This window comes from Culex pipiens, chromosome 3, assembly GCF_016801865.2.
Source record: "Culex pipiens pallens isolate TS chromosome 3, TS_CPP_V2, whole genome shotgun sequence".
Classification (NCBI taxonomy): domain Eukaryota; kingdom Metazoa; phylum Arthropoda; class Insecta; order Diptera; family Culicidae; genus Culex; species Culex pipiens.
The window spans coordinates 40,733,415-40,752,744 of NC_068939.1; the positions used below are offsets into that span (position 1 = coordinate 40,733,415).

At 40.2% G+C, this 19,330-nt stretch overlaps 3 protein-coding genes across 3 annotated transcripts; all 3 read right to left on the reverse strand.

Moving 5' to 3' along the window:
- Positions 1 to 3,319: 3,319 nt before the first annotated feature.
- On the reverse strand, positions 3,320 to 6,625 carry LOC128093518 (nose resistant to fluoxetine protein 6-like). The gene is made up of 11 exons (XM_052710641.1): positions 6,505 to 6,625; positions 5,739 to 5,890; positions 5,537 to 5,683; positions 5,313 to 5,475; positions 5,121 to 5,252; positions 4,859 to 5,052; positions 4,454 to 4,795; positions 4,204 to 4,397; positions 3,997 to 4,147; positions 3,612 to 3,941; positions 3,320 to 3,556 (listed from the first exon to the last, which is right to left on the reverse strand). The coding sequence occupies exons 1-11, from the start codon at positions 6,584 to 6,586 to the stop codon at positions 3,347 to 3,349; spliced, it is 2,097 nt and encodes a 698-aa protein (XP_052566601.1). The 5' UTR covers positions 6,587 to 6,625; the 3' UTR covers positions 3,320 to 3,346.
- Positions 6,626 to 9,168: 2,543 nt separating this feature from the next.
- On the reverse strand, positions 9,169 to 14,833 carry LOC120428745 (nose resistant to fluoxetine protein 6-like). Its single transcript, XM_052710156.1, has 9 exons — positions 14,465 to 14,833; positions 11,445 to 11,596; positions 11,242 to 11,388; positions 10,890 to 11,184; positions 10,297 to 10,832; positions 10,047 to 10,240; positions 9,841 to 9,991; positions 9,456 to 9,785; positions 9,169 to 9,395 (listed from the first exon to the last, which is right to left on the reverse strand). Exons 1-9 carry the CDS (start codon positions 14,544 to 14,546, stop codon positions 9,207 to 9,209), a joined length of 2,076 nt encoding a protein of 691 aa, XP_052566116.1. The 5' UTR covers positions 14,547 to 14,833; the 3' UTR covers positions 9,169 to 9,206.
- Positions 14,834 to 14,851: 18 nt separating this feature from the next.
- Positions 14,852 to 17,782, reverse strand: LOC120428753 (regulator of hypoxia-inducible factor 1-like). The gene is made up of 6 exons (XM_039593835.2): positions 17,276 to 17,782; positions 17,075 to 17,218; positions 16,399 to 16,681; positions 15,603 to 16,341; positions 15,399 to 15,549; positions 14,852 to 15,340 (listed from the first exon to the last, which is right to left on the reverse strand). The coding sequence occupies exons 1-6, from the start codon at positions 17,444 to 17,446 to the stop codon at positions 14,879 to 14,881; spliced, it is 1,950 nt and encodes a 649-aa protein (XP_039449769.1). The 5' UTR covers positions 17,447 to 17,782; the 3' UTR covers positions 14,852 to 14,878.
- Positions 17,783 to 19,330: the final 1,548 nt, after the last annotated feature.

The following is a 19,330-nucleotide window of genomic DNA, read 5'->3' on the forward strand; positions in this document are numbered from 1 at the left end:
AACGTGACTTTAAACATTAAAGCACATAGGTTTATTGTGGTCTCGCTGAAGAACTTCCTATTTTGTTGGTTCATCAACATTGCGAAATAGTATCACGATCTACTTTCGTTCGTGTTGTTTGCAAAAACAACGTTTCTGTTCGGACTTCTTGCACCACTGTGAGGTATGGTTGCGCCCAGATGCTGCTTACTTCCGTGCAGTTCCGGTCATCATGAGCTTCGGTTGGCTGCTCGTCGTAGGAGCCACCTTGGAGGTGGCCACCGGAACGATAGTTCCACCGTTGTTCGATTACGACAATCTGACTCAGTGCCGCGAGCACTACTTCAGCGAAGCTGTGTTTTGTTACGTGAAAGTGATTACCAAGGCCGACGATCCGTTCCGCAGCATCCACGACCACAAAGGTACCCGCTTGGTGCAGCAATTCAGGCGCAATCTGCTGGAGCACGCCATCTGTGTGCAGGACTGTGAACAGGAAGTGGTGCGACTCAGCTATGAGGAACAGGAACGACTTTACTATGATGAATTTCCGATCGAGTTCAGGGTGAGTTTGAGAAATAAACGTTGAGCAATGTGGAACTAGTTTTGTGACTTTGCCAACAGCACATGTACAATACTTTGCATTGGGATGACGAACTGCAGCCGTACTTGCAAAACTACAGCAAGTTGATCAACATTTGCGTCAATAATCGATTGGAGCGACGCTACAATCTTACCTATCATGGATACTCAAAAATCGAGTATTGTCTAAGCAATGAACCTGCACCGGGAGATGAGACCTTCTCCAGTATCTTAACCAGTTTAGAGTCTTCAGAATTTCCACGCCTGTCTGTTCCAGATATCTTAAAAATAACACTTTTTACAATAGTCTCAACATTTTCCGTAACATTGCTGGTTGCCAACTTGTGTGACATTTTCGGCGTAAACCGAAGTAACACTATCGTATCCTCGTTCTCAATCCGTCGAAACTGGAACAAACTGACGGAAGAAAGCACGTCAGATATCTATCTGGACTTTGCCTACATCGACGGACTGCGAGTGGTTATCAACTTCTTCATTCTTTACGGTCACTGTATGATGGTTCCGCTGAACTTGCCCGTAGATAATCCGGAAGATGCTGAAGCGGTTAGTGGCTTGTAGAATTCCTTGATCTTAAATAATCATATTTTATAACATTCTAGTGCACAATTGAAGTTGGTAGCCGTTACGGAACGGCCATATTTGCGTTTGCAGTGCAAATTTTCTTCACCATCAGTGGACTTCTGCTGATGGTCAACTTTCTACGGGATGTTCATCGCCATCCTAAACTTGAACCGGGATATTTTCGAACGAAGATCATAAACCGGTTAATCCGACTGCTTCCGGTGTACTACTTCTTCTTGCTGGTGGCCACCATTGAAGCGATCCTTCCGGGCGTGGAGCTGGGACCGCTTGGGTATCAAGTGCTGGTTCGGGAGCAGCACATTTGCCGGAACAATTGGTGGATAAACGTGCTGATGATCAACAATCTACCCTTTTACGATACACAGTGTATGATGCACGCATGGTACCTTGGCGCCGATTTGCAGCTATTCCTGCTGGGAGTGTTGATATTGTGGATGATCTGGAAATTCCCTGATTCAGCAAAGGGTCTGTTTTGGGCACTGGTAGTGATTTCGATTGCTGTCCCGGTTGGTATTCTTTACCATTTTGGATTGGAATCCGTCATGACTTCAAGGCACAGGTAAGCTTGAAAAATTTCTTAATTTTATATAGGTATGCAATGTTGTCTATGTTCTAGTGAATCACCCTTTTTATTCATGTACGACCCCTGGCTGAGGGAAATCTACCAACCCAGTTACAACAATATCAACAGTCTCGTCGGAGGAATGATTGCTGGATATTTGTACCACTTGTCGAGACATGGCAAGCTTAATCTAGATGAATCTTGGGTAATTTACTAGCATTTTCAACATGTAAAGTTCTATATTCATATCTGCTTCCAGTTCTACTACCTCATGTGGGGATTCTCTATCCCAGCCTTCATCCTCTCCGTCCTACCCATCAACCTGTTCTTCGTCTTTGACATTCCGCGCTGGAGCATTCTGCTCCATTTCGTGCTCTTTCGGAACATGATCGTGGCCATGGTATGTCTGGGCTACATCAAGTGCTTTCGTTCGCCGAAAGGTTGGATCCGCCGGCTGCTCAGCACCCGGATCATGACCACCATGGGCAAGCTGTGCTACAGTTCGTACGTGATCCACGTGCTGGTGATTCGATATCTGATCAACCTTTCACCGAAGATGTTGCACTTTTCGAACGAGGAAGTGACCACCCTGACAGCGACCACCGTCGGGCTGTCCTACGTAGTCAGCGTTCCGGTATATCTGTGCATCGAACAGCCAGTAGGATCGGTGCTAAAAGCTTGGCTCATCCGAAGTAAAAGTGGGAAGCCAGTTTAGGTTGGAAAACAGTACATGTTCGGTAACTTGGATGCATTTAAACTGGGTGCTCGATAACTGGCCTTAGCCTAAGTAAAAGGCAGTCAAACGGCAGAAAACAATAACAAAGCAAAATGACCGAGGAGTCAACAGAAGCAAAAATCTATTTCAACAAATCGACGCTGTCGTGCTATCATGTCACACCCGCCATTTCGACGTTCCGAGAAAAACGCGTTTTAATGTTTGTCCTTGAATAAACAAAAACGAGAGCCCACAATGTAAACAATGAAACACACGTTTTGTTTGGTTGACCATACTGTGCATTGCTCCGAAGTTTGGTTGTATTTGGTTGCCGGAGTCCCGAGTTATAATTACAAATGTTTACGGTAGTCTAACTTGTACGTGCGTCAAACGCATTATGACCTGCAATCCCTTTGGCCAATTGTCGCACTTACATCAATTTTCAGGGAGTGACAAGATAGCACTACAAGATTGAAACTTCTTTCATACAAAAATCCGCGGAGCTTTTTTGGTTTTTATTGAATATCTTAGGATTGAAATCGAATTTTGGGGATCTGTGAAGGTCAAAAGGGGCATTGTGAGCTGCACAGAATGGCGTTCTTAACAAAATTGGGCCAAAATGCACGTACGACAAGTTAGCACGACGGCGACGAAATAATAATTCATTTTAAAGTTATTGCGAAGTTTAATGTAAAACAAAGGAATTTTTAAAGGGAAAGTTCTGGAAACATTGTTGAGTTTTTGTCCCCTCGTCATTTTTCGATCAGTCCAGTTAGCGAGCAGCATTCGGTTAACGCTCTCAGCCCAGTTACCAAACAAGTACTGTTCTTTATTAAAAAAAATACTTTTTGAATTCATATAATTTATTTTTCGTGTCATTAAAGTATCTTATATCACTAACGAAACACTCAGGCAGTATTTTCACTCTTCGAATCACCGTTCGGCTGAGCTTCCCCACTGCTTGCCACTTGAGGTACCTCAGGCTTCTTGGGAGCAGCTTCCACATCTTGCTTTCCGAAAAGCAGCTTTTGCAGTGCCGAAACCGGCAACTCCATGCTCAGACACAGGAAGGTCGCCATCGAGTAGGAGAGCACAACCGAGGAGAACACCATGCCAGTCTGAAATTCAACAACCGTTAAAATTCTTGAAAACTTTTGATATAGGTAGTTATACCATCCCAAGAATGTTCGAGTGCTGCGGACTGCGCGTGTTCAGGAACAACAGCCGCATAATGAACGTGTGACTCAGGAAGGTGGCGTAGGCTAGCCGTCCGAGGGGTTCGAAGATCCGATGGTTCAGGAACCGTTTTAGCACGGGAGCATTTCCGTACAGCACCCCGTACGCGAACCACACTAGGCAAATTCCCCACGAGTACTTCATGGCAGGGTAGAAGATCGACATCCAGACGGAGGGAGTTTCGAAGTCGTTGACGTAGAAGATGTAGTGAAGCAGGAGACTGGCAATGGCCAGAGGTAGAACGAATGGCCATAGGATGCGGAACCACTACAAGAGGAATTGTTTAGGTGTTTGTGGAGTTATTATGAGGAATGGATATTACCGCTTTCTTCATGGGATCAATATTGTTATTTCTGATATGAATCAAAAGGTACGCCGCGATGATCCCGATCAGATAATTTCCGGTGTTGACTTCGAAAGGAATGTACGAGTTGTGATACCGCTTGTCAAACCATAGAACAAATCTTTGAGCTCTGAAAGTTGAAGAAGTTAGCAAACCTCTCTCAAAACCCTAATTTTAGCATCTCACTCTGGAATGATAACAAAAACTCCTTCCAGCTCGTGCATGTAGATGTGCACAGCTGTGAGTATGAAGGCTCCGATGGCTGCCAACATTAGAATTAGAACCGCTCGCTTTCGGAACCAACTGATCACAATTACCAACAAGATTCCAGCACAGTACAGTTGGTAGTCACATCCGAGATACCAAGTTTGCTGAACACACTGAAAAAAATCGTCTTATTACGATCATGATCGACTTCTAACCATTGCACAGTTACCGGTTGATCCGCGTTCACAAAGTTGTTAACGTACAGCAGGTTCGTCCACCAGTTTCTCCGGCAGAAGGTTCGCTCCGTTTCGACACCTCGCTTCCACATGGGACCGTCCTGAAGCTTGATCAGCCACGTGGCGTGTAGCAGCACCACGAAGGCGTACATCGGAGTCAACCGGATGTACCGAAGGACAATGGCTTTCACCAGGAACAGCAGTCCGAGTCCCTTTTTGGCGAAACCTGGGTGGACTAGAACGTGGTAGGCCACCAGGAATCCACTCATGGTGAGGAAGATCTGCACGACTTGCGTTCCCCCGGTGAGAATCATGACCGCAATGTTGTGGTAGAGCTATTGAAAATAAAAAAATTTTTTTTTAAAACATTCATAAACCGTCTCAAATTCAATCAGTACCGTCTCAATCCAAAATGTGTTGGAATTGGGTGTGATACCGGCGATCAACACCGCGTGGCCCATGATGACCATTACGGTCGTGATGAACCGGACCGCCTGCAGAGGTCGGAACATTTTGTGTACGTTGCCTTGGGACCGGGATGTCAGCCGGTACCAGTTGCGCAGAATTGAGAATGATGCGAAGAATGCTTTTTCTGAAGTGAAAATGTAACGTTGAGCTATGGCGAAGAAAAAGTTTCAGGGTTGACTAAGTGTCACTTACTTTTGCTGGTCAGTTCTTCTCTGTAGTGGTCATCACTACGCTTATAGTTGATGCGTTTATCGTACAAGGTTGAGGCTACCATTAGCAGTATGAGCAGAGCTAGAATCACTAAGAATGACAAATCCAACGAATCTTATGGGGGAAAAAGTTGTTATTCATAACTTTCAAGCAATTTTTTCAAAGTTTACGAACCAACTTCGAATTGTTCTTCATTTTTATCGCAAACTTCAATCTCCGTGTAAGCCGTCAACTGGTATGTCTTGTTCAGCTTGTAGTTGATGCAAGTTTCGACCAGATCTGCGTAGCGTTCCCGATCTTTGGGAGTATCCTTGAACACTGACACGTCGAAGATGTACTGAAAAAAACAAACTCATCAACCTTTTGTGTTCTTCTAGTATTTACTTTCAACACCATACTGGGAAATCAAAGTCAAACTTTTCAACTTTGAGTGCCTGTCTTGTTTCATTGGAAAGTTCTCTAGCGAGCTTCTTGCAGTGCTCGATACAGATTCCACGATCCAGCAGGGCATGGTTCATGTGTCTTTTCTGATCGCTTGAGAATTCCTACAAAGAATATTTTTGATTTAAATATTACATCATGTTAATCACACCATCACACCTTAATCCAGTGCCATCGGTCGGACTCGTCGTCTGGTTTGATGACCACCCGGACCAAACAGTAGGCAGCCACTTGGCCCACCGGAACATCGCTCAGACATTGGTCATAGTCGTCGTACTCGTACGTTTTGGGCATCCGATAGTACTCGGATACTGTTTGGATGAAAGAGAGAGAACAAAAAATGTGAACCCATTTAAATGTTCGTAGATGTTGTTGAGGAAAGGTTTTTGTACGACAGTTGAAGAGCTGTTTTATTTTTTGTCACTGTTTGAATCACTAAAGATGTGGGGAATTCCTGTTCAAGTGCAAATGAAATAATTTGCTAACATATAAAAACAACAATTGTTTAAGCTTAACTTTTAATAATCATTATGAAAAATTTAAAAATTTACACGAACATCAAAAGGAATTGTTCCATAGAAAGATAGGTCAAATCCTAAATTTATCAGTATACATAAAAATCACAATGACGGATATGACTTTCAAGTTCATTGAAGATTCTGTAATCTTGATTCAACTCCACTGTTTTATTTTAGTATTAACCAAAAATATATAAATTTTAACGAAAAAATTGATGATTCTTTGACTGGAATGTTTTGTTTTGATTGGTCGGCTTTCCCAGTCGGTAAGAAATAATCATGCGATGTTTATATTAAAAAACATCGCTTGATTATTTTTTACCGACTGAGAAAGCCGACCAATCATAACGAAAAAAGAAATTGAAAATATTTTCTAAAAACTAGTGTTTTAAAATGAAACCTCGTACACTCTATAAAATCCCCTGTTTGTGCCACCGCCAATCCAATCTGCAACACCACCAACAACACCACTTTGAATTTCGCGTCCATTTCGCAACTATCTATGGCAATATACAGCAAAAGAACATCTTCTCGCAACCAGTATTAATGTTAAACTGACCCGGAGGTAGTAGCTGGTAGTTACTACAAGCCTCCATGGAAGTGTTTTTGTCACACGTACAAGACACACGTGCACTTTTTTGAGCGTTCTAGACCAATTAAAGCTAAGTAGGGTTAAACCAAGAACACTCGGTAGCATTGGAAAAGTTCCGCCGGTCTAATGGTAGCCACAAGGGTCAAATACATTAAAATCTTGGTTATTGCAAAACTTATTTTTGAAATATACACTTTTGAAATAACATTGTAAATTATGTATGGGTTATCCATGTCAATCGTATCCGAAAAAGTTTTCTTCTGATCTAGCTCAAATTAAGTGAAGCGATTGAACTCTTAATGTTTCTGATTTTTCGTGAAAGTTATGAAAAACCTCATTTTTAAGTTAATTATTAACTTCTCAACTTAAAATTTATTCACATCGCGACATTGAAGCAGTGCGCAGACACACTGAAAACATTTCACGAAATTTTAGGGCATTCTAAAAATTGCTTAAAATAAATACAAAAATGTGTAATTTTAGAAATATTGCGCAATTCTCACTAACTTGGACTTCGCACTAAATTATTGCTATCGATCGCACCATTGCGACTTGTCAAACTGGCTCGGGAAATTTTAATTTTCTAAAAAATGATCACCTGTCAATCGCAATTTTTAAGCGCGAATGTCCAGTTTGGTGGAATCTGCGACTGGAAATGTAAATAAACAACTGCTGGTTGCCTAGTTTTTGGAAATTTTGTTGTCAAAAGTGCGAGAGAAAAGTGCGGGCCAAATCCAAGTTACAGTGCAAGGATTAATAATTGAGTTCAGAAAATTACCATTACCAGCACAATAAACATGAATATTCATCTGAAATAGGGACCTACATAGGGAAATGAAATGTTCTGGGAGAAATTTCAAGCACTCAAAGTCATTCAAATTTAAGGTTGAAAAACTTGTAGTTTTTCTTTGGTGCTGGCACTTTTCTTGTACCGAACAAGCACAAACATAACAAAAACTATCAGATTATTATCAACAACAGTTTTACAATACTTTTGATTGTTATAAGTCTCATTTTTTTGCCAAAATGATTTTAAACTGATTCCGACCTTGTTCTTACATGACCTTGTTGCTCGATTGGAACCCCGATTTGACAGTTCGATTGGAACCCTGGGAGTGACATTTCGCCTCTCCAAATAGGATCTCTAATCTGAAATCACAATTTAGCTATCTTTATTTTACTGAGATCTTAGACATTCAATCCATTCAATAGCAGAATAATTTAAAAAAATAGGGTACACAGAAAAAAATCTGCCCTCAGAATTGAGCCAAAGTGTAAAAAAAACAATTTTTGGTCATATTTACATAGAAAAAATAAATTTACATAGAAACCATATGAACCAAAAATCGATTAAATTTACACAAAAAAAATTTACATAGAAACCATATGACCAAAAATCGTTTTTGTTGACACTTTGGCTCAATTCTCAGGGCAGATTCAGGTTCAGCGGACAAAATTACATGGGAAAACATATAGTTGGACAATTTTCGAATTTCGTTAGCGTGTTCCCATACACTTTTCCCCTGAAAATTAGACATTTTTCAACGAAGATATCTTTTGAATGCAAACTGGCACTTAAAATTTGGCCTGCGCCTTTTCGAGATATTTGAGTTTTAAATTTGCATCTTTTTTAACTTCAAATGCCTGTAACTTTTGACCCTTAAGTCCAAATTGACGTGTCAGAAAAAAAATGTTCGTTTTCAGAGCTTTAAAAGTGCTCCCAACATCACTTTTCTCTAAAGCTTAACCATGAATTGCTACGTTCAAAAAACTGATTTTTGAAGGGCATCTGGTGATCCTAACAACTTCTTAGAAGACGAAAAAATTCCAAAAAATATTCCTGAAAAGTTAGATCTTAAAAATCACCCTAATCGTGAACCACCCTACTTTTGAACCAAACCAAAAGTTGCTTTTTTCCATTTGCAACAACTCTTCTGAAGACACCAAAGCTCCAAAACTTCACCATTTTTCGGAAAATCAATTTTCCACTAAATTTGGCGTTCTGGATCCACTATAGGAAAAGGGGGTCCATAACTGGCAAAAAAAAAAACTTGTTTTGAAATGGTTTATGAAATAGTGCTAAAAATATTGAAAACTTGCTCGTCGGCTCTACTAGGGTGTCCACTAATTGGCAAAATACCCTATCTCCAAAACACAGCAAATCCTAAAAGACATGTTTACCAAAATAAAATGTGTCTGATTTCTTGTTTTAAGCTTAGGGATTGTTAAAAAAAATACGTCCAGGGTTTCATAAAATGTCAAAAACGTTATTTATCACACAAGCGGTGATATTATAATGTGAGCAAAAAGTTATTTATTTGATACTGGTTATCTAAATTAAATTGCTTTTAAGTTTATTACATAAGATAAGCTCACCCTCCCCCAGGTCAGGTCAGTAATCAGGTTATAAATGCACATTTTTTATGAAAATACTAAGAAACTAAAATGGAATTTCTTCATAATTTAAATCAAAATAACATATGATTACACAATACTTTATTCGACAGATTTGATTTGCTAAGCAGCATTTTGGCGCTCGCTATTAGGATCATTCTCTGTTGTTCCCGGCGAGGGCTGCTTCACGACATCCAGATCCTGCTTCCCGATAATCAGCTTCTGCAGAGCCGACACGGGCAACTCCATGGCCAAACACAGAAACAGAGCCATTATATAGGACAAAACTACCGAGGTCAGAACCATACCAGTCTGGAATAAAACACAAATCGTCAGATATATTAAATTTTGCATTCAAAGTTATCAATCAACCATTCCAAGTGTATTCGAATGCTTCGTGCCACGTATGCACAGAAACAGTAACCGCATAACGAACGTGTGACTCAGGAAGGCCGCGTACGTAAGCCGTCCCAACGGTTCGAATATCTGACTGTTGAAGAATCGCTTGAACACCGCTCCCTTTCCGTACACGATGCCCAACCCAAACCACACGAAGCAGACTCCCCAGAAGTACTTCATGGTCGGGTAAAAGATCGACATCCACAGGGATGGCGTTTCAAAATCGTTGACGTAGAAGATGTAGTGCAGAAGTAGACTTCCGATGGCTAGGGGGAAGGCAAAGGGCCAAAAGATTCGGAACCACTGTAAGGGAAGGGGTTGAGAAGTGGAGGGATTACATTTTGGGAAGGAATCATACCTTCTTTTCCGTAGGATCAATGTTATTTTTCTGCAGATGAAGCAAGATGAATGCCGCGATAATCCCGATCAGATAGTTTCCGGTGTTGACTTGGAACGGAATGTATGAGGTCAGGTAGTTTTTGTCAAACCAAAGAACAAATCGCTGGGCTCTAAAAGTATTGGAAATAAGAATAACTAAACAAGAGTATGTCATCAAGAATTTACTCTGGAGAAATGACAAAAACGCCTTCCAATTCGTTTACGTAGATGTGCACAGCTGTGAGAGCAAATGCTCCAATGGTCACCACAATCAAAATTGGGACTGTTCGTTTTCGCATCCAGCTGATCAAGATCAGTACCAAAATTCCAGCGCAGTACAGTTGATAATCGCATCCGAGATACCACGTTTGTTGAACACACTGGAAAAAATCGTCACTTTAATATCATGCTGGATTGTTAACCATAACTTGGTTACCGGTTGATCGGGATTCACAAAGTTGTTCACGTAAAGTAGGTTCGTCCACCAGTTTCTTCGGCAGAAGGTGCGTTCCGTTTCGACGCTACGCTTCCACATGGGACCATCCTGAAGCTTGATCAACCACGTGGCATGCAATAACACCATGAAGGCGTACATCGGAGTCAGTCGGATGTACCGAAGGACGATGGCTTTTAGCAGAAACAGCAGTCCGATCTTCTTCTGCGTCAGCCGGATGTGCAACAGCACGTGGTAGGCCACCAGGAATCCACTCATGGTGATGAAGATCTGCACGACTTGGGTTCCTCCGGTGAGGATCATCGCCGATATGTTGTGGTACAGCTTCTCCGACATGAAAGGATTCTGGTTGGGACCACTGGTAGCAATCAGCACCGCGTGACCCATGATCACGTGGTACATCGTGATGAATCGAGCCGCTTGCAGGGGACGTAGCAGCTTGTGGATTGGACTCTGAGATCGGGACAGCAGCCGCAGCCAGTTGCGCAGGACCGAGAACGAAGTGAAGAAAGCTTGCTCTGGAAGGAAAGTTAATGAATTATATTGCTCTATGTTGAAGAAAATTAGAATCTTACTTTTACTACTTAAATCGTTCTCGTAGTGAGCCAAACTATGTTTGGCATTGATACTCGCATCATACATGCTTGAAAAAAGCATCAACATTATCAATATTGCTAGAACAGCGAGAAAGAGCAAATCTAACGAGTCAATTTCGATAGCATCGGTACTTTTATCGCAAACTTCAATCTCCGTGTAGGCCGTCAACTGGTACGTCTGGTTGAGTCGATAGTTGATACAGGTATCAACTAAATCTTGATAGCGTTCCCGATCCTTGGGCGTATCTTTGAATACTGACACGTCGAAGATGTACTGCAACAAAGACCTCTTAATTCATATCGATCTTATAATACTTATAAAAATGAATACCGGAAAATCAAAGTCAAACTTTTCCACTTTGAGAGTCTGCCTGGTTTCGTTAGAAAGACCTCGGACCAGCTGCTTGCAGTGCTCGATGCAGATCCCTCGATCCAGCAGGGCATGATTGAAGTGCCTTTTACGGTCGCTTGAAAAGTCCTGAAAATTTAATCTATTTTTCTTTCGTTGAAAAAACAATTAACAGAGCTACAAACCTCAATCAACTGCCAAGTGGTGGAACCACTGTCCGGTTTGATGACCACTCGGACCATGCAGAAAGTGGCGACACGGCCACCTGGCAGATCATTCATGCACTGGTCATAGTCGTCGTACTCGTTCAGCTTGGGCATTCGGTAGTACTCGGATACTACATTTATAAGTGAATCGTTTAATAAATGGAAAACCAAATTTTCGCTTTTACAATTAGATAAAAGAATTCAGATTTCCATGTAGAATTCAGATTTATACGTACCGTCAGTGGGGGTGACTATGGGTCAAAAAACGATACACCTCTCGTAATTCCTCAATAACAAAAACAATTTAAATAACATCGAAAATCTTTTATCGTAGAATTGTTCTTAGATAGTTTACTAACATTTTCTCAAAATATGGTGTAATTTGATGGAATCTACCTTAAATGGCAATCGTTTGAAAATTGACACAATCTCACCCCTTAGAGCCTTAGAGGGGGTGACATTGGGTCAAATGAAACTAAAATGATGGTCAAATACAACGATATGGTAAAAACAAGTCATCCAACAGTGTTTCTTGTTCGAGGGAATCGTATTGACATGCTAAAATGTTTGAAGTAGAGATTTTCAAACATTTGGGTACTTTTTGATCAATTCCAACAAAATTTTTAAAAAGTTGATTTTTCGAGAGGTCATTTTTGGCCAAAAACGTACCTAAACATTAGACAGCTGCTAAAATGACAGGATTTGTTCTAGGAACGAGATTTTTTCAGCAAAATCATCTTAACCCTCTACTGCCCAAATTTTTTTCTCGAAAATTTTTATTTTTCCCTTGTTCAGGAGGTCATTTCGAGCAACTTTTGTTCTACGAAAAACTTTACTTTTCTTGTTTTATGTTTTTCTCGTTTCATTTTTAGTATTTTAATTTGCATTCATCTTGTTAAGTTTACGTTTGTTTTTGGTAGTATTTGGCCTATTCTACCACCTCCTATCATTTCATTTTGCCTATCTAATTATTTCATGTTTTAATAGCCACTTTTTCAATTTTTTGCTTGTTTTCACATTTTCTGCTATAAAATGGCACCATTATCATTTAAATTTTAAATAAATGCGTAAAGGCATAATCTGGGATACTAGAAAAATTACTGCATTCTTATTTTTACTTAAAATATAGGAAATGTTAGTAAAAAACACAGCCAAAGTTGACCCCTTAAAAATTTCATTTTTAAAAACATTGGCAAAGTCACATAAAACAAGTAAAACTTTCAACCCTAAAATTTTCCAAAATTTTAAAAGTTCTTCTTTCCAATGCTTTTTGAAGATCAAAAATTGGTTGAAAAATGGATTTTTGGAGATTTTTTAAATCGAAGCCCGTCTAAAGGCGGGGTTGGGTTGTAGAGGGTTAAGAAGTCCCTTGCACAACCCTTTTAACAGAATTCAGTTTAATTGAGAAGTACCTGAGAAATGGAAAAATCAGTAAAAAAATACTTTGACCCAATCTCACCCCTCAGACCCAATGTCACTCCCACTGACGGTACATTCTTTAGCCACCTAAAATTTAATATTGATTTATAATTACTTATTTCAAAATATTTGAGAATTTCTGTTTTAACCCTTTCAGGCCTGAATTTTTCTGAGCAGTGTTATTCTAAAATTTTGGTATCAGTAGTTAAATTTTTACATGACTAAACAGAAACAGGCAAAAAAAGTTACATTTCATTATTGGACGTTCTGGGTCCTCCAAAGTGTCCTGGAATACAGATCTTGGAGTCTACCACCGTAACAACAAGATTCTACCAACACTCTGAGCTATTTGGATCACTTTTGAGATGTTCTGGGTCCTCCAAAGTGTCCTGAAATACAGATCTTGGAGTCTACCGCCGTAACAGCAAGATTCTATAAAGTTTCCGATGATGGTTCATATTCAGTGATGTTCCTGGGGCCCTTTGGCAACACTATGAGCTATGTGAATCACTTTTGGGATGTTCTGGGTCCTGCAAAGTGTCCTGGAATACAGATCTTGGAGTCTACCGCCGTAACAACAAGATTCTACCAAGTTTCCGATTATGGTTCATATTCATATTCATCTCTGGGACCCTTTGGCAACACTCTGAGCTATTTGGATCACTTTTGAGATGTTCTGGGTCCTCCATAGTGTCCTGGAATACCCAGAACATCCCAAAAGAACCATAATCGGAAACTTGGTAGAATCTTGTTACGGTGGTAGACTCCAAGATCTGTATTCCAGGACACTTTGGAGGACCCAGAACATCCCAAAAGTGATCCAAATAGCTCAGAGTGTTGCCAAAGGGCCCCAGGAACATCACTGAATATGAACCATCATCGGAAACTTGATAGAATCGTGATGTTACGGTGGTAGACTCTAAGATCTGTATTTCAGGACACTTTGGAGGACCTAGATCATCCCAAAGGAGATCCAAAGGGATCGAAGTGGTGCCAAATGGACGCGAGGTTGTGGCTGGTTATAACTGAACTTCATTTGCCTGGAAAAATCGTTGTTAGCTTGATTTTTATTCAAAAATTTCGGAAGATTCTAAATTTCAGGTTTTCAGGATGTTCTAGGTCGTCAAAAAGGACATTAACAACCAATCAAACATTTTTTCCTAGGTAGAGAAACTCATAAATTACAACTTTGATGAACAATGTTGTATGTTTTGAGCACTGTGTGATTTTATACAACCGAATTTCGGTATGGGTCATATATGACCCATCAGATGATATGATAATGATATAAAAAGTAAAAATTTGCAGTCGTTCGATTCGATTTTGGGATCATTGAGGTAAGGCATTGAAAGCTGCACAAATGGCGTCATTAACTTTATTTTCTCCCAAAATCGACATGCTTCAAGATAACACTATCGCGACGAACTGAAAATACGTGATTTAAGTTTTTATTATCGATTGCAAAAATCGTTGACTTCTAATAATGGTTATAATCTAAAAGCTTATTTCTGATACAATAATGCAAATAAGAGATGTTCCATAAATTATCGGCATAAATTAAATGAATAAATAAACATTACGCTCAATAAACTCTCCATTTTCCGAAGACACCAAACTATGTTTGAGCACAAACAGTAGCAAAACTATCAACTTAACGTCCATCGTAGCACTTCTTTTCACGAACAACAACCACAGCACATCTTCTCACTACAAGCACTCACGAAATACTAAACGGTGCTTTCTAAAGCACTTAACCAAGTGCATATTCCCATCAACACGGGGTCCTTTTTTGCCACCCCAAAAAATCTGCCTCAGTTATTCGACATTGACCGCGAGCAACGTCATCGTTTCAGCAATTGCGTAAGTTAGTCTAATACTGAGCGACAAAAAAGTTCTGTGTTTCGACGTTTATCTGCAGTTTCTGCTTAAGACTGGATTAAACTGAAGAAGACGGAAAAGTTCAAGAATTCAATGGTATTGCGTATTTTTAGATTTTATTCGACATTTCTTTTACGCACTCTCAAAATGTAGTGTTTCAACACCAAACTAGCCGGTAGCTCGATGCAGATGTACACGAGAACCGCCGCCAGGTAAGAGACGACCGCAAGCGAGGGCAACATCCAAAGACCGTCGCGCAGGCTCAGCTCGATCATGGGCGGGAACCAGTTCAGCACGAGTCGCGTCACGGGCACGTGCAGCACGTAAACACTGTAGCACAGCTTGCCCAGGCTGATCATCGGGCTGGAGGTTAAAAAATTGCGAACGCGACCCGGGGGATTACGGAAGCACTCGATGAAGGTGATGGAAACGGCAATGACGCCGGCGTTTCGGTACAGGATGGCGTGCGTTGTGGTTAGCCAGGAGGAACGAGGAACCTCGTAGCGGTAGAAGATGAACGTTGGAAGGTACGCAAACGCTAGCAGGGGAAGTCGAGCTTTCTTTGCCAATTTGTATAGCTGGAAATTGTCAGGAAGTTAGTTTGAGGTTTTGATTTCAACTCAGAGATGATCGTACCCAGGAATCGTCAAGATTCAGCTTGTTGTGCTTGTGTTGGTGATAAAGATATCCGACGACCACGCCGGCCATGTAACTGTCCCAGTTGGAGTATCCCGGCATGTACACAAACTTATGCCATGGTTGATTCATGAACATGAACTGTACGTCACTGAAAGGAAACTTGAGACAAATCTGTTGGAAATTATATGTACAAGATATTACCTCAATTTCACAGGTAAGCTTGATTCCAGTCCTAAATAGTACACAATTGCTGCAGGAATTGCTATTCCAACGACCCCGCTTAGCCAAAGAACGATATCAGGTCGCTTTGGATATTTACAAATCACTGCCAATAGCACTAGAGTGGCGAGGAACAGCTGAAGATCCGCCGCCAAGTACCATCCCTGAGAGCTGCAGTGTTCGTCACCAAACACGGGAAGATTATCTATAAACAGTACATTAGTCCACCACTTCTTCCGGCAAATTGCTCGTTCCTGGATCAGCGATTTATACCCTACAGCACCAACCTGGACTCCTGGGAAATCATCCCCCACGACGGATATCAGCAGGAAGAAGAAGTAAACCGGAATAATTCTGATCAACCGATTTAAGATCCTTGTTTTGAAGTAACCTCTCTCAAAATATGATTTCCCTCCCAAGTCGTCCATAACAGTGACCGTCAACAAAAGTCCCCCAATGACGAAGAATATCTGGATCGCCACGATCGATGTCGTGATGTAGTCTATAAGAAAACCGCTCTCCAGCAATCGTTCAGCATACTCAGTATTCTGCATCGGAACAATCCCGCCAGCTAGCAAGCAGTGTATGTCCAGAACGATCACACATGTTAACACCCGAAGTCCGTCGATGTATCCAAACTCCTGGTACAGCGCACCCTTTGGCTGTTCCGTCAGCCGATGCCAGTTGCGTCGCACCGAGAACGATGACACAATTATGTGGTCTAGAAGGTAAACAACTCGATTAGTTTCGATCTTGTGACTATGTAATGTAAAGGTACCTTTGAACTTTGAACGGCTCATCGAGTCAATTACGTTGGCACCCATCAATAGACCGAGCAACGTTAGAACGGTTATGTAGAACGCAAACATTAGCCAGTCTGGAGCCTGTGCAGACACTCCCAGCTCGTCTTTTGAGGTGCAGTACTCGATTTCGGAGTATGCCTTACGGTTAAAGATGTATTGTCGTTCCAGGCGATTATTTACGCAAATATTGATCATTTCACCATAGCGAGTTTTGAAAGGATCCAGGTACTCATTCCAGAGATCCGACGGAAGAATGTACTGATTAAAAACAATAGTTAGTTAATTCTCACACGGACACACTGTTTAACCCTTTCAGGCCTGATTGGTCTTATTGACCCAAACATCAAAATTGTCTAAACTAGCCTATAGTTTTCGTATGGTCATAAAAATCATTTTCCCATTGCTATCTAATTTTTACTCGGCCTGAAATGTTAAGTCAAGTCCAAAAGTTGATAAGTTAATTTTCGTCCTGATTCGTTTGCATTAAGTAAAACACGAGTTGATTCAACTAAAAAATCAGTAAGCTCTGCCAACATTTTAGCAAGCTTAGCAAACTCGACCAAGACTTTAGTCAGGACGAAAATTAACCCTTCGATTGTTGGAATCTCCGTGCAGTTCGACCAAACTTGAGCATTGTTAAAAAGCACTCACCGTGAAGTTGATTGGAAACATCGGCTGATACAACCGTTCTCGATTCGTAACAGATAGCCCCGTTAATTCGCGTTCGCAATCCGCTACGCAAATTCCCCAGTCCAGCAAATTGCGTCGAAATCCTGTCACAATCCGCGGCGTGTCCTGCAATAAAAGAGACGTTCGTAATGCATGCCTTCATGGCACAATAAAGTCACTCACAAATGGATCGTGATCCTCCTCATAGACAACCTTAACGAAGCAGTAAGTCCCTGAGTAATCCCCCTGGCGGCACCTGTCGTAGTCATCGTATCTGTACAACGGTGGAACAATCTGGGAAGATAGCCCTAAATGACTCAGCAGAAGCAAGACCAACACGAAGCAGTACTCCATGGAAAAGAATCGATCTCGGCAGAAGTCACCCGGTAACTGATGCTGCCGAAAAGAATCGAAATAGTGCTTAGTATATTCATAGTTGTTGGTATCACTCTGCTGAATAAAGGCAATGTAATCCCAATTAAAATGTTGACTCAAAAAACCGTTTTTTTAATTTGACAAAAAAAATGAAAATGAATGAAATCGGAAAATTTTAGTCAATCAATTATTAATTAAAATCTTTAAAATCAAAAGCAAGGAAAATACTAATCATTAAGGTAGATCGAACGACGCTTCCTCCCAGACTAGTCGTCGAAATATGTAAATGCAACAAATCACAAATTTTGGCTGATGGAACCGGCAGAGTCAGCAAAACCAGTTTTCCAAATTCTAGGCTGAGAGCTTCAAAATGTTCCAAACTTTGTTGTATTACATCAACGAAAAAACGACGTGACGTCACTGATTTGCAGAAAACAAAAAAAATATGATTGATTATTTTTCATACCAGCCTATAAAAACCATAAACGCATAAATGTACCATACGCAAAAACAGTAAATTTTTGTTTTTTTTTCTGAAAGAGCGTGCAATTTTGAACCAATCTGCATCAATAACTCAAAAGTGATGAAAATGCATACGAGACATTTATGCAAACAGGTGCAGAAAAGCGGCATGTATTTCTATCGATATACCCAATTTCCTAAAATAAAAAGTTACTTTCCCCAAAATTTCTGGATTTAATGCCCATTTAAACGATGAATACTCCCTACTATGGTATTTTTTTGGAACCCACAACATTTTGATGAAATTTATTGAAATTATTTTATAAGAATCATAAAAAAAACTCAGTAGGCGGTGTTCATCGTTTGAATGGGAATGAAAGCCAGAAATTTTGGAGAAACCCGCATAGTCATGAACTATATAACTACTTTATGACAAATAGTTACTCAACTATTTATCAAATGGTCTCTACTATTCATTAAATTGTAACCCAACTATATATGTACGATATATCAAACCATTAATTCCATTCCCAAAATAGTTTTGGTCGATTTTACTATATGAGAAATTAGTTGTTAGGCAGAAAACTATATAAGGTTTTCATACATATGTAAATATTTTTATAAACTTGGATTTTACGTCAAATAGTCATTGCCCAAAAAATTGACTATTCCCTATAAAGTTTCTGAAAAACTACTTTACCGACACTACTTTGCCGACACTTTAAAAAAGACCGCAAAAAAGAACCCTACAATTGTTGTGATAACTACTTCGGATATAATCAAATTTGATTTTTAAGTTCAATCGATAGTTGGTGAATGTTTACCGCCATTATATGTGATGTTATTTACGTTGCTGCCGAACTGCTGCCGCCTTATCCGATTGATCTATATCTGTTGGTGGTTTTTCAGTGGTTTTGGTGACATGTTGTGTTAGAAGGGAGCAAGCTCGGGGGCAAGTATTTTTCGATAAGTCCAAGTAGTCCAAACAATTGACTCATTTTATAGTGAACAGTAATAGTCCACCATGTAGTACACATATTTTTGGTGTATGGTAAGAACAGCATGCCTACTTTTTCTGGAATAGTGAAAGTCAATTTCATGAGCCCTCGTAACATTTTTCTTCTTTTGGGGAGTTTTCTGATAATCTGAGGAGAAGTGGGGGTGTTGAAGGTTCTCTATCATCCAGAGGAATCGACTGTGATCAATTTACTTGATAAAAGTTGAAATTTTTGTACCAATCGTTTAACATATAGTTGGATTATATAACAAACTGTAATTGTACTCCATACTGTTGAAATATTGTTTGAACTATTTGGACTTATAGAAATTTTTAATTCAAAATAGTATGGTGTATAGTAATTTTACTTCATGTAAGTTGACAAATTATTTGGATTATACAAA

Bases quoted from the DNA above. Each gene is read 5' to 3' on its own strand.
- LOC120428745 (XM_052710156.1), bottom strand. From the start codon at position 14,546: ATGGACGTTAAGTTGATAGTTTTGCTACTGTTTGTGCTCAAACATAGT. The intron at 10,833-10,889 runs GTAAGATTCTAA...CTTTCCTTCCAG, and splicing joins GAACGATTTAAGTAGTAAAA to AGCAAGCTTTCTTCACTTCG. The intron at 9,786-9,840 runs GTATGATTCCTT...CTTCCCTTACAG, and splicing joins TTGATCCTACGGAAAAGAAG to TGGTTCCGAATCTTTTGGCC.
- LOC120428753 (XM_039593835.2), bottom strand. From the start codon at position 17,446: ATGGAGTACTGCTTCGTGTTGGTCTTGCTTCTGCTGAGTCATTTAGGG. The intron at 16,682-17,074 runs GTGAGTGCTTTT...GTTTTTAATCAG, and splicing joins TGTTTCCAATCAACTTCACG to TACATTCTTCCGTCGGATCT. The intron at 15,341-15,398 runs GTACGATCATCT...GACAATTTCCAG, and splicing joins TGAATCTTGACGATTCCTGG to CTATACAAATTGGCAAAGAA.
- LOC128093518 (XM_052710641.1), bottom strand. From the start codon at position 6,586: ATGGACGCGAAATTCAAAGTGGTGTTGTTGGTGGTGTTGCAGATTGGA. The intron at 5,684-5,738 runs GTGTGATGGTGT...TATTCTTTGTAG, and splicing joins ACCGATGGCACTGGATTAAG to GAATTCTCAAGCGATCAGAA. The intron at 3,942-3,996 runs GTAATATCCATT...TTCCTCTTGTAG, and splicing joins TTGATCCCATGAAGAAAGCG to TGGTTCCGCATCCTATGGCC.